The sequence below is a fragment of the Acanthochromis polyacanthus genome, chromosome 19 (assembly GCF_021347895.1).
Source record: "Acanthochromis polyacanthus isolate Apoly-LR-REF ecotype Palm Island chromosome 19, KAUST_Apoly_ChrSc, whole genome shotgun sequence".
NCBI lineage: Eukaryota > Metazoa > Chordata > Actinopteri > Pomacentridae > Acanthochromis > Acanthochromis polyacanthus.
This window is the reverse complement of record NC_067131.1, coordinates 28,848,864-28,861,672: the sequence shown is the minus strand read 5'-3', so window position 1 is coordinate 28,861,672 and position 12,809 is coordinate 28,848,864. Positions and strand designations below refer to the sequence as shown.

Sequence of the window (12,809 nt, the reverse complement as noted above, 5' to 3'; positions counted from 1 at the left end):
TGGGGGGGCAGTAACCCCACACACACACACACACACACACACACACACGTTTGTACTTCTTAGTGAGGACATCCATAGGCGTAATGCATTTCCTAGAGCCTTACCCTAACCTTAACCATCACAACTGATTGCCTAAACTTAATCCTTACCCTAACCCTAACCAAACCTCAATTCATACCTGTTCTCTAAAAACAAGTCTTCACCCTCAAACATGGCTGTTTCAAAGTGAGGACCGGCCAAAATGTCCTCACTTTGTAAAAATGTCCTCACTTTGATAGTTAAATGCAGAAAATGGTTCTCACAAAGTAGCAAGTACAAGAACACACACACACACACACACACACACACACACACACACACACACACACACACACACACACACACACACACACACACACACACACACACACACACACACACACACACACACACAGGTGATCTGATTGGCCACCCTGTGTGCCCCCACCCAAAATTTTCGTTGAAAATTTACATTACTGATACTCTGATTTCCGACGTTCCTGAATGCACCAATGAGGTTAGTTTGATCTTTTGATTGTATTTCGTTTGGATTTGAAGAAGCTTTGAAGACGTTTCCTGATGCCGGAGGAGAAGATAGCAGCTTTGGACCTGGAGTTAGTTTTGGACTGGTTTTTAACTGGTTTTGGCATCGTATGGTATTTGGTTTTAGGTTTGGGTTTGGATTTGGACTTGCTTACAAAATCTTTTCAGACTTGGTTTTGGACCAATTCTGGACTTATTTTTAATTTTTAGACTTAGTCGTAGACTAGCTTGAGACTTACCTTTGGATAAGTTTCAGACTGAGTTTTTGACCCAGTTTGAGCACAGATAGGCACTTGGTTTTGGACTAGTTCTGGACTTGATTTTGGACTGGTCTGGCACCCAGTTTCAGACTGGTTTTGGACTGGTTTTAAAGGGTTTTGAAATGGTATGGGACTTATTTTTGGACTTGAATTTGGACTAGCTTCCAAAGCCTTTTCAGGCTTGGTTTTTTTTTCCTTGGTTTTAGACCAGAGTGGTACCTGGTTTTGGACCAGTTCTGGACTTAGTTTTGGACTGGTTGTTGAACTTGTTTTGAAATAGTTTGGGACTTGTTTCAGACTTGGATTTGGACTTGCTTTCTAAGTCTTTTCAGACTTGGGTTTGGACTTGCTTTCTAAGTCATTTCAGACTTGGGTTTGGACCAGTTCTGGATTAGTTTTTGAAATTTTGTTTTGGACTTGGTTGTAGACTAGCTTGAGACTGATCTTTGGACAGGTTTTTGGCATGGTCTTGGACTGGCTCTGGACTTAGTTTTGTACTCAGCTTTTGATTGGTTCTGGAGTTGATTTTGGACTGGTTTTAGAGTTGTATTTGCATTAGTTTTTTTGGAATGTTTGGTACCTGATTTTAAGACCTGTTTCAGACTTAGTTTTGTAATGGTTTTGTATGAGTTCTGGAGCTGGTTTTATACTGGTTTGGATTGGTTTTGGAATTGATTTCAGACGCTTTTCCAACTTGGTTTTGAATTGTTATTTTGTAAAACCGTTTTTGGATTTGGTTTCAAACTCTTTGACTTGGTTTTGGACTGATTTCTGACTTAGTGTAGGACTTGGTTTGAAGCTGACTTTAGAGGATCTTGGAGGCTCATCCCAGTTTTTCTATGGATTTGGTCTTTCTCTGTATCTCTTCATGTGAGCCAGACTGTCTCCATGATGCTGAGATCAGAACTCTGTTGAGTTCAGATCATCTGCTGCAGGAATCCTTGTTCTTGTTTCTGAGGATTTTGCCAGAATACTCTAGAAACCTTCACACGGTATTCGATAGTTCTATGAGTTCTGTGTGTGTTAGTAAAAACACTTTGCAGCGTGGACACCTACATATATTTATCTGTAATAACTGAACATGTCATTGCAACAGTGTTGGCTTCATTCTGCAGCTGTAACAGCCTCCACTCCGCTGGTTTCAGTCTTTGCAGCAGATGTTGAACCTGCATTCCAGTTCGTCCCGAAAATGTTGAGTTCAGAGCAAGATTTTGGAATCTAAAACCTTTTTGCATTTTACACAAGTAGCACCACTTTGGTTTAGATTTTTATAACATCACACATTAAATATCAATATATTTTACCTATCTGCTAGAACGTTATTACTCAAAATAATAAAAAATTCTCCTACTTGATCACATTATCTACTGATTCTGGCCTCATTCTATCAATCAAGCAAAAGTTGCTTTATTTCCTAGTGAACCTCCTGTAGTTCAACCATCTTGACTGCTATAAAAATCTCTCAAACATGTAACGTACTCTGAGACAGTCCGGCCCAAACACTTCAAGGCCTCATCATATTCAAGTCTTAATGAATGTGTGATTGATCAACCAGATGATGTGGTGTAAACGTGGGCTGCTGGTATTTCCTGCATGGGTTGGTCCACTTTAACATGATTTAGTTGGTACCAGGTGGTCGTCATGCAGAGATGAGCAGCTCCATTAAAGCTGCCACTGAGTGCATCCTGTAGAAAACTCCCAGCGGCTGACCCAGATTCACCAGAACGAACCAGGGACCGAAGCCGAAGAACTGCTTCCCCAAACCGTTCTCGAACTGTGGATGAACTCCAAAGGCTGGAATCACCCAGAGCTGAGGGCAGAGGAAACATCCAGGTGATTTAAACAGGCAGGAGATGATTGACTGATTTGTTCTTTCATTAACACAACTTTACCATGATGTTAGAGAGGATGAGGAAAGCGCAGATCTCCTGTGTGGCTCTTTTGATCCAGGCTTTTTTCCCATCATGCTCCTGGGCAGCAGGTGGCGCTGACGTGTTTCCTTCCAGCAGAGAAATATCTGTCTTCTTCTCTTCTTGAGCAAGCTTTTTCTTTGACTGTAGGACAGTTTTTAATGTAAACAAAACCCACCAGGCACACTGAAGAAGTTAAAATTATATTTAAAAAAATAAACATCATAATAACTTGTAAAATCACAAAGAAACTATTAGATTACATGTAAACTGGAAAAAAGGGCCAAACTGTTAATGTCCATGCTAAAAATCTGTACTTTTTCTTTTACAACATTTGACCATAAAATTACGTACACTACTTTTACTGTATTTAAATCAGCAAAATATGCTACTCTTTTACAGGTATCTGCTGTTATTTCAAGTAAAAATTATGTATGTTAAAAATGGAAAACTGTCAAATAATTTTGTAAACAGTTGTTGATAAACTATGTCAGCTATAAAACTGTTTACTGTAATGTATTTAAATCAGCAAAAAATAGCATTATTTTACAAATATTTTAGGTTATTTGTGGGTAAAAAAATGTGTATGTTACGAAATGAAATATGCTAAATATTTTTAAAACGGATTGTACTAGCTTTGTTAAATTACAGATAATATCTAGTAAAATCTCTCAAAAACTTATTAATTTACATGCTGACTAAAAAAAAACAGCTCAAACTGAAAATAATGTATATATTTAAAAAATCTATATTTTTAGAATTTTTTATTAGTTCTTTAATATTTGAATGTAAAAATTACCATTTGCTTTTTTTTTTAACTGTATTTCAATCAGCACAAATAGTAATAGTATAGAATTATTCTACAGATATTTGCTTAATTAAAGGAAAATGTATGTATATTAATGATTTAATAATAGTAATTCATTTTTATCACTCAGTTATTTGAGAGACTTGCTTGGTTTTGTTAAATTACAGAAAATATTTTTGCAAAATTAAAGAAAAAGTATTAATTTATGATAACTTAAGATAAAATTGTTTTAATCCCAAAGGAAATATAAATACCTGTTGACGTAAAAAAAAAAATACATAAACGCATTTTTAAAAATCTCTTTTTATAAATGTTTTTTTGTGACTAAAAATTACACTGTTTTTCTGTATTTAAATAAGCTAAAAATGTTGTTAATTTACAGATATTTACCATTTCTTGGACTGTTCTTTTACTGTTTTTGTACTTTGCAGTATTTTAGTGTTTTTACCATATTTTTCTGGCATTCAGATTTTCATCGTTTTTGTTCTAGATTTTTATTCACAGTTTACCTTAAAGATGCCGCTCCACTGCTTCTGCTTCTTCTTGGTGACCAGGCTCGGGTGCCGGTGGAGGCCCTCGATGATAAAGATGTTCTGGAGGATGAGCTCCAGCAGGCTGAGGATGGAGTAGGACAGGTCCAGGTCCCCCAGAGGCCCCTGGGTGCCCACAGCGATGGCCGCCACCAGGGAGAAGTAGGACAGGGCGAGCTGGCCGAGAGCCGCCGCCACCAGCAGCATCACGTCCAGGCTTCTGGTCGGGTTGTGGCCTCCTTCGTGGGCTCTTCTCTCCAGCCGGTGGACCAGCACCCCGGCCAGCGAGCAGAGCGACATGATGGGCATGATGGCCAGATGGTAGCCGTAGAAGACGAGGAAGGCGGTGAGGCGACTCTCCGTGTCACTCACCCAGATCTGGTAGAGAACGAAGATGACGATTCCTGCGATCAGGACCAGGCCGCCAAACACCAGGCCGAATATGATCCCGCCCTTGAAGAGGACTTGGAGGCTGAACTTCTCATCAGCGTGGTGGTGGTCCGGACTCGTCCTGCGGCCAACGTTCTTCCAGACCACGTAGATCATGCAGCCGGCCATCAGGTAGAACTCGATGTTGAAGGGATAAAGAATCTCGAAGCCTTTCCTGAAGGCGAGGCAGGCGGCGCTGTCATTGCACTGACACGACGAGTTTCCTGCAGGAATGTTAGAAATAAGAACAGTGGTGAGCTCCAGTTTTAAATGTTGACTTCTTATCCATCATGGAGAGACATCAGGGAGGCGCCTTAAATTCATCCTGCAGTAGGAGATCAAACCCAAACATGAAGATGGAGAATGATTTCTGCCTAGTTTTGGACTGATTTTGACATCTTTTTGTTCTTGGTTTCCAACTGCTTTCAGACTTGGTTTTAGACATGGTTTTGGTTTAGTTGTGTAATTGGTTTTTGACTGGTTTGTTCTTGATTTAGTATTTGGTTTCCACCTTCCAACTTCTGATTTGGTTCTGGATGAATGCTGAACTTGTGAATGTGTGTGTGATTGTCTGTATATGTAGCCCTGTGACAGACTGGTGACCTGTCCAGGGTGTCCCCTGCCTTCGCCCGAGTCAGCTGGGATAGACTCCAGCACCCCCCACGACCCTAGTGAGGATAAAGCGGTGTATAGAGAATGGATGGATGGATTGATGAATACTGGACTACTTTTGGGCCTGGGTCCTCAATAACTTTTGGACTGGATTTAGGGCTTGATTTGATAGTTTTGCAGTTGGTTTTTGGACAGGTTTTTGCATATTTTTGGACTGATTTTAGAATGAATATTAAGCCTGGTTTTAGATGGATTTCAGACTTATGTTTTGACATAGTTTTGGACTGGATTTGATTCTGTTTCAGACCGGTTTTGCAGTAGGTTGTGCACTGGTGTGTATTTGGTTTTGGAACAGCTTTCAGACTTAACTTTAGACTTGGTTTTCATACTAATATTGCACTATTAGACTGGTTTGTTCTATGTTTTCCACTGGGTTTGGAATGGATTTGACATAGTCTTTGACTAATTTTGCAGTTGGTTTTGAACTGGTTTCAGACTGGATTTTGAATGAATTTTGGGCGTTTTTGTCTGACAGTGTCTTTGTTAACTGCGGTGGACTTCCATCATGCTGACTGACTGTTTTTCGTACGTTCCTTCGTAATGTCAGCTGTGCCACTAGAGGAAACAAGACCCTCATTCAGGTGTATACTAATTTAGCAAATGCATACAGAGCCCAGGTGTACTCTCACCTGGGTCTGTCTGTCGGATCACCCTGGTATACACCTAAAATCAGAACCAGCAGGCCCATAGTCAGGACTACTGGGTCATGGACAGAGGATGTCGTCCATGGACTTCAGGACTGCTTCCACACCACAGACTGGGATATTTTCAGAGCCCAGAGAACATGGACATGTGGGTCGCTGGAGGCATTCACTACCACAGTTTTGGACTACATCAATTTCATGCCAGGCTGTTGATTTGTTTATTTTAGTTTCGTATAAGATAAGATAATCTTTATTACTCCCCATGTCAGGGGAAACTTCCCATGTTACAGCATACAGTAAGAGCAACAATAACATGCAATACAATCTGGCCAAACAAACTCCATAACAAACTACACAACCTTGGCCTCGATCCCTCTTTAATTGGATTTTTTTTGACAAATCGCTCAGTGTGTTGAGGTAGGCAGGCATACATCATCCTCCTTAATCACTGACACCGTCACTGCCCAGGGATGTGTGCTCAGTCCACTACTGTACACACTTTCCACACATGACTGCTCCCCTGTTTTCCATTCAATCGTATAATCAAATCTGCAGACAATACAACAGTGCTCTGCCTCATTACTGACACCAATGAGACTGCACACAAGAAGGAAGTTGAACAGCTGGCAGCATGGTGCAATAACAATAACCTGGTTCTCAACACACAAAAAGACCAAAGAAATTATAGCTGACTTCTGCAAATCTGGACAGTTCAGCCACAGTCCACTCTTCATTGGTAACGAGGAGGTGGAGAGGGTCTCAAACTTCAAATTGCTGAGGATGACTGTCGCAGAGGACTTGTCTTCTGTCTGAAACCCACCACCTGTTAAGAATTCACAACAATGTCTATTCTACCTCAGGAAGCTTAAATGGGCTAAACTCCCAGAGACAAATGCTAAACCTTTACCACTGTGCTGACATACGGACTACTGGTGTGGTTTCCAGCTGCTGATCAGCAGGCTCTTCAACAACTAGTAAAATCTGCATGGAAAATAATTGGGAAAAGCCTCCCATTGCTATCCACTGTCGGCACAGAGTCTGAAACATCCTCCAGGACCTGTCACACCCAGCACACCATCTGTTTCATGTACTCTACTCCGGGATACAGATCCATACAAGCCAAATCTACCAGACTCACCCACAGCCTGGACCCTAAAGCAGTCAGGCTGCTGAATGGGGACTGAAACTGCGCTGTTGCAACAATCATGTCTTAATTAATGGCCACTCTCTCTCTCTTTCAGCCACCGTGATGATGATAACACCTCCTATGATTGAAATGTGGACTGAATGGTAATATAATGTTACAAAGTGTTGTACAGTTGAATGTGTGTTCAACAGTTTGGGGGTCAACCAGGCAATTCCATGTTTTCCATGAAAAGTCACACTTTTATCCATGTGCTAACATAACTGCACAAGGGTTTTCTAATCATCAATGAGCCTTTCAACACCATTAGCTAACACAATGTAGCATTAGAACACAGCAGTGATGGATGCTGGAAATGTTCCTCTGTACCCCTATGGAGATATTCCATTAAAAATCAGCCGTTTCCAGACAGAATAGTCGTTTCACCACATTAACAATGTCTACCCTGGATTTATGATTAATTTAATGTTATCTTCATTGAAAAAAAACTGCTTTTATTTAAAAAATAAGGACATTTCCATGGGCCCCTAAACTTTTGAACGCTATCATTGTAAAAGATGCACTTCCATTATGCTATGTTTGCTAGTGATTAGCTACTGTTGTGTGAGTCAGGCGTGTGCTGCTACTACTGAGGGCAGTATGTGTGCTGTACATACATACATATGTATGGGTGAGAGTTTTGCACTGGTTGCACTTGATATCTGTGATGTGATGTCGACTGTCAGATGCTCTAATGACATCTCCTTGGTATTTATAGCAATGGCAAAAAACGGAAATTGAATTGAACTGAAATTGGAATTGGACTGTAAATTCATTTAAGACTAGATTTTAGACTGGATTTGAGTTGATATTGGACTTGTTTTGCAATTGGTTTTCTACTGGTTTGGATTTTGACTTGTTTTGGACTTAGTTTTAGATTTGGTACTGGACTGCTTTCAGACTTGGCTTTGGACTTTGTTTTGTTCTGGATTGGTTGTGGACTTGGTTTGAACTTCATTTGGACTAGTTTTTGACCTGGTTTAGGACTGGTTTCACATTTAATTTGGAACTGGTTTTGTGCTGGTCTCAAACTCCTTTCAGACTTGAACATCATCACGCAGACATCTTAAAGAGAATGTACACAATTTAGTTTTTTATAATTACACAAACTAAGTTGACAATTAATGCAATAGTTGTCAACTTATTACTTTACTAAATAATTGTGATTTCAGCTCTTGTTAGAGTAGATACCTGCTAAATCAAAGTTGTCATCATCAAGGGAGATTTTGTTGCTGAACTCGAGATTGTCTTGTTTTTCTAGCTCGATCTCCACATGGATAGAGTCCTCAGTCACAGCGTTCAACCACAGCAGCAGGTCGGCCGACAGGATCACCATCAACCCCGACCTGCACTCAGAACAGCATGCAAATACGATAAAAACACTAAAAACAGCATGCAAATATGACAAAGAACTTAAAATGGAATGCAAATACAAAGAGATGTGACAAAAATACAAAAGTAATTTACACCAGAACCTGACACTTATATGAAAATATTTAAAACACACGCACAGCCTATTTTATACACAGAGTGACACACCTGGTGACGATTTTGTGTTTGTGAATGCAGTCTTTGGAGTGAGCCCAAAGCAAATACGTCTGCAAAAGAAGAAAAGAGTTATTTAACAAGAACACACCTGAAAACGATAAAACTGAGGACAAAATTCAGAAATTAAATTTGATATATTGACATATATACAGGTTGAAAATATACTTCTAATGTGCACAAGGCAGCAGTAACAACAAACGGTTGTTTGGAAGATACTTTTATTATTAACAAAGCAAAGGTTGCACTTATATACTTCTAACTTCACTGATCTGTAGCTTACAAGTTGCTAATAATTCTGAGAGCTAATTTTGTTTGCTGCAGTCTAGTTTGGTTGATGAGCTGATTGTTTCACATATAAACAAACTGTAGATGCTGGTGTCCAGAAACCACTGGACTGTGCAACAAGTTTCTTAATAAATAATACCAAGAAATGTTTTTGTACTTTAATTGTTGATAGTATGTCAAAATCGTAAATCATACTCAAGAAAGAAGCAACAAGTGCTGTTGAAAGCTAAGTAGCCTAGCCTAACAGGGTAGCAGTAGCCTCTGAAATTCATCTGCTTTGTTGGGACTAACTACCTTTAAATTAGGTATTTAAATGCATGTATTAAAAGAGTGACTTTTTAAGGTAGCTAATTTGTTTGGAAGCACAAGTACTTAACATAAAAAAACATTTTTAGAGTTTGTAGTCCTGTATAACGGGCTATCAACAACTGTTTTTTTGTTTGTTTGTTTGTTTGTTTTACTGTTGTTTCAGTTGTTTTGCAGCCAGACTAGCATATTTGGTTAAAACTGATTGTAAATCTGACTTTTTCAAATATTATCTTTTCATTAAAACTACAAATAACTACAGAGTGTGAAAAATTGATTAAAATACTGTGTACATTTTACAAAACCGAGAAAATAAAGGTGAAATTTACTCTAAGTGCAGCCTGCTGGCCTTGGCTAACCACTAGCGCTGTTAGCCTTAGCTAAGGTGTATTAACAAATTTTTCTCATTTCCTGAAATATGTAAAGTCAATTTTGAACATATTAGGAATCGTTTTTGTTCTACCACATACGCTAAAAAAAGAAAAGTGTAATCATAAGTCTACCCAAGAACAAAGCAACAACCAGCGTCCTACAACCTAAGTAGCCTAGCTTAGCAGATTAGCACTAGCGTCTGCTTCTGCGGCCTTTGATTGTAGAGAAATTCACATGATTCATTGTGGTTAAATATCTTTAAATTGGGTGTTTAAATGCATAAATATGAAGATTAATTCATTAAAGTAGCTGATTAGTTTACAGTTTTACAGTTAAAGCCCTGTAAAAGGAGCTATCCACAACTATTTTGAACTGGTAGCAGAGCTAGCTACATATTTGGTAAACAGACTGTAGATGCTGGTGTCCACACACCACCGGACTCTGCAGAATAGGGGCAAGTATCTGAATAAATATTACCAAGAAATGTTTTTGTACTTTGAGTGTTGATTTTACAGAGTAAGAATTGGAGTCAAGTAACAAGTTATTGTGTTATAAAAGCTGTCATTGCTGTTGATTCGGTTGTCTTTTGAAGCAGTAGTAGAGCTAACTACATATTTGGCTAAAACTGAATTCTAAATCAGATTTTTTTCACATCTTATCTTGTTACAAAACTACAAATAACTACAGAATGTTCAATTTAGGAGGGAAATGACATGAAAATTTCACAATAACTAATAAACTGAAATAAAATGTAGCCTAAGTGCCGCCTGTTGGCCCTAGCTAATAGCTAGCTAGCTAGCGCTTAGCTTTAATTAACAGCTAATACCGTTAGCAGCAGCAGACCACCTACACATTTTATTACAATTAAATCATAGATCTGAACTTTCTTGCATCTTACCTTTTAAAAACAAAACTATAAAATCACATAATGTGTAATTTTGGATTTTCTTTCATAAAATCTAGAAATTAGAATGAAAAGTTAGCCTGTGTGCAGCCTGTTAGCCTTAGCTAAAGCTAATTTAGCAACTTCTTCCCATTTTGTGAAATGTGAAAACGTAGTTGTAAGCACATTTAGATTGTACTTGTTCTGCCACATAAAGTAAATAAAACAAAAGGAAAATCTTAAATTATATTGGAGAAAAAAATAATGTAAAACTAGTACTGCTACAAGGTAAGTAGCGTAGCTTAGCAGTGTAGCAGTAACTTCTGCCTTTGCAGCCTGTGATGAAATTTATGTGATTTGTTGTGACAGGTACCTTTAAATCATATATTTAAATTTATATGTTTAGATATTAATTAATTTAGCTTTTTCATTAGTTCCAAAGCAGAAACATGGGCAATATTTGTCACAAACGCTGCTATTTTTTGGCATTGTCCAAACACAGAGTTCAGCATCCAGTTGTGTTATAAGTTTGACAATTTTCTTTGTTATAGCCCTTAAAAATAATACAATATAGTTGATCAGAAACATTGGTATGTCATTTTATAGCTTGTAGAAGTCAGACCTGTTTACTGAAATCATGTGAAGTGTTTTGTTACAGAGATTTTTCCGTTTCACAGCAGATATCTGTGTGGATGCTTCATGTAAACACATAAAGAACGAGGCCTTAATAATCATAATACTGACAGCCAAAATATGACAGCAGCTGGCAGAGTGAATGAAAGCCGATTTTATTGTTTTATTAAATGCTGCTGTGGTTACTAAAACCATCATTACATTATGGACGGTGTTTTTAGTCAGCAACACAGGCAGCAGGTTGGATCTGACTATTATCAGTTATTTATTTGAGTATAGTTTTACAGGATTTTATGGGCAAGAATTTTTTCTTCACCTGGACTAAATAAAGGCACCAAGGGTACCAGAAAAATATGTTAAAAAGCCATCTAAAAAACTAGCGTTGAAACTGTGAAAATAGCAACAAATATCTTCAAAATATTTAGATTTTTAGCAGATTTAAATACAGTAACAGAGTAATGTTATGTCACACATTGCATATGAAAAAAAATACTATTTGTAAAAAAATATATTCAGTATTTAAAGTTGCTTTCTTTTTTGTTTTATTTTTGTTTTGTAATAATTTCACAAAATCTGAGACCTGACAATCTGTAAAATTACACTTCTTTGTCCAAACTGTAATATACATAATTACTCTTTTAAATAGCAGCAAATATCTGTAAAATAATTACATTATTGCTGATTTTGACACAGTAAAACTGCTTAAATTTTTCCGGTCAAATGTTGCAAAGGAATGAAAAGCCTTTTGTAAATATGCAGATTTTTGATTTGGACATCATTTACAGTTGTGGCCTGTTTTTCTTTTACAGCTCATGTGTACATTAATAGTATTTTTTTCTGTGATTTTTCTATTCATTATCTGTAATTCAACAACACAAGAAATGTGTAAAGTGACAGTAAATTGTTAATCAGGTTAGACAGTAGATTGATGTTCCGTACTACAGCACAGTTTTCATATTTTATAATAACACGGAGCCATAATGAGGTTTAAATCTGAGGACTGGTGAGTGCTGGGTGTGTTTTAGTGTTATTTTAAGTGAAGCTCTATGAATTGCCTTATTGTTGATAAGTACTGAACAAATAAACCTTTCATGCTTCGACACTGGAGGGAAGTTTGCCAGATTTGAAACGTCCTTCTTTACCTGCAGAGCGAGAAACGGCGCTTCTATGAATGGAGAGATGAGAGTAGCAGCAGGTTTGCACTCCCTGACGCTCATCAGATACCCGACTCTGCAGACGTACAGCAGCAGACTGAAGGCAGCAAACAGAACCAGAACCACTGAAACCAGCAGAACCAGACACTGTTAGAAAACCCAAACAGACACAGTTTGTTTTTATGAGCATGCTGAGCAGCTTACCGATGACTGTGGTACCCCCGGCGTGGTGGTCCTTGTGGGGGCAGATGCCGGGCTGCTTCCGGGCCCACAGCAGGTACCAGAGCATCCAGACCAGACTGGACCCCATCAGAACCAGCAGGAACACCTCCGGCTCCTCATGCTTCAGGCCCTCCGGGTTGAAGGCTTCTCCGGCCACCAGAGCGGCTCCCAGCAGCACCAGGTTCAGACCCAGCAGACCGGAGATCAGACGCCTCCCGCTGGGGGCCCAGAGGAGCACCGGGTCCACCTCTGGGTCCTGGTTCTGAGGGTCCGAGTCCAGCTCTGAGACTCCAGGATCCATCTTCACCTGTCACATACAATATAGTTGTTTACTTCCTCCTTGTGCGTCTTTCCATTCAGTCAGGTTGCTTCCTGTGAAGGAATTCCTCCCGATAATCCTCTGATATCT

General features: G+C 38.8%; 1 protein-coding gene across 1 annotated transcript; it reads right to left on the bottom strand.

The window, feature by feature from the left end:
• Positions 1 to 50: 50 nt before the first annotated feature.
• LOC110963471 (proton channel OTOP3-like) lies at positions 51 to 12,701 on the bottom strand. The gene is made up of 7 exons (XM_051940003.1): positions 12,383 to 12,701; positions 12,167 to 12,303; positions 8,537 to 8,595; positions 8,189 to 8,343; positions 4,049 to 4,722; positions 2,714 to 2,875; positions 51 to 2,631 (listed from the first exon to the last, which is right to left on the bottom strand). The coding sequence occupies exons 1-7, from the start codon at positions 12,699 to 12,701 to the stop codon at positions 2,461 to 2,463; spliced, it is 1,677 nt and encodes a 558-aa protein (XP_051795963.1). The 3' UTR covers positions 51 to 2,460.
• Positions 12,702 to 12,809: the final 108 nt, after the last annotated feature.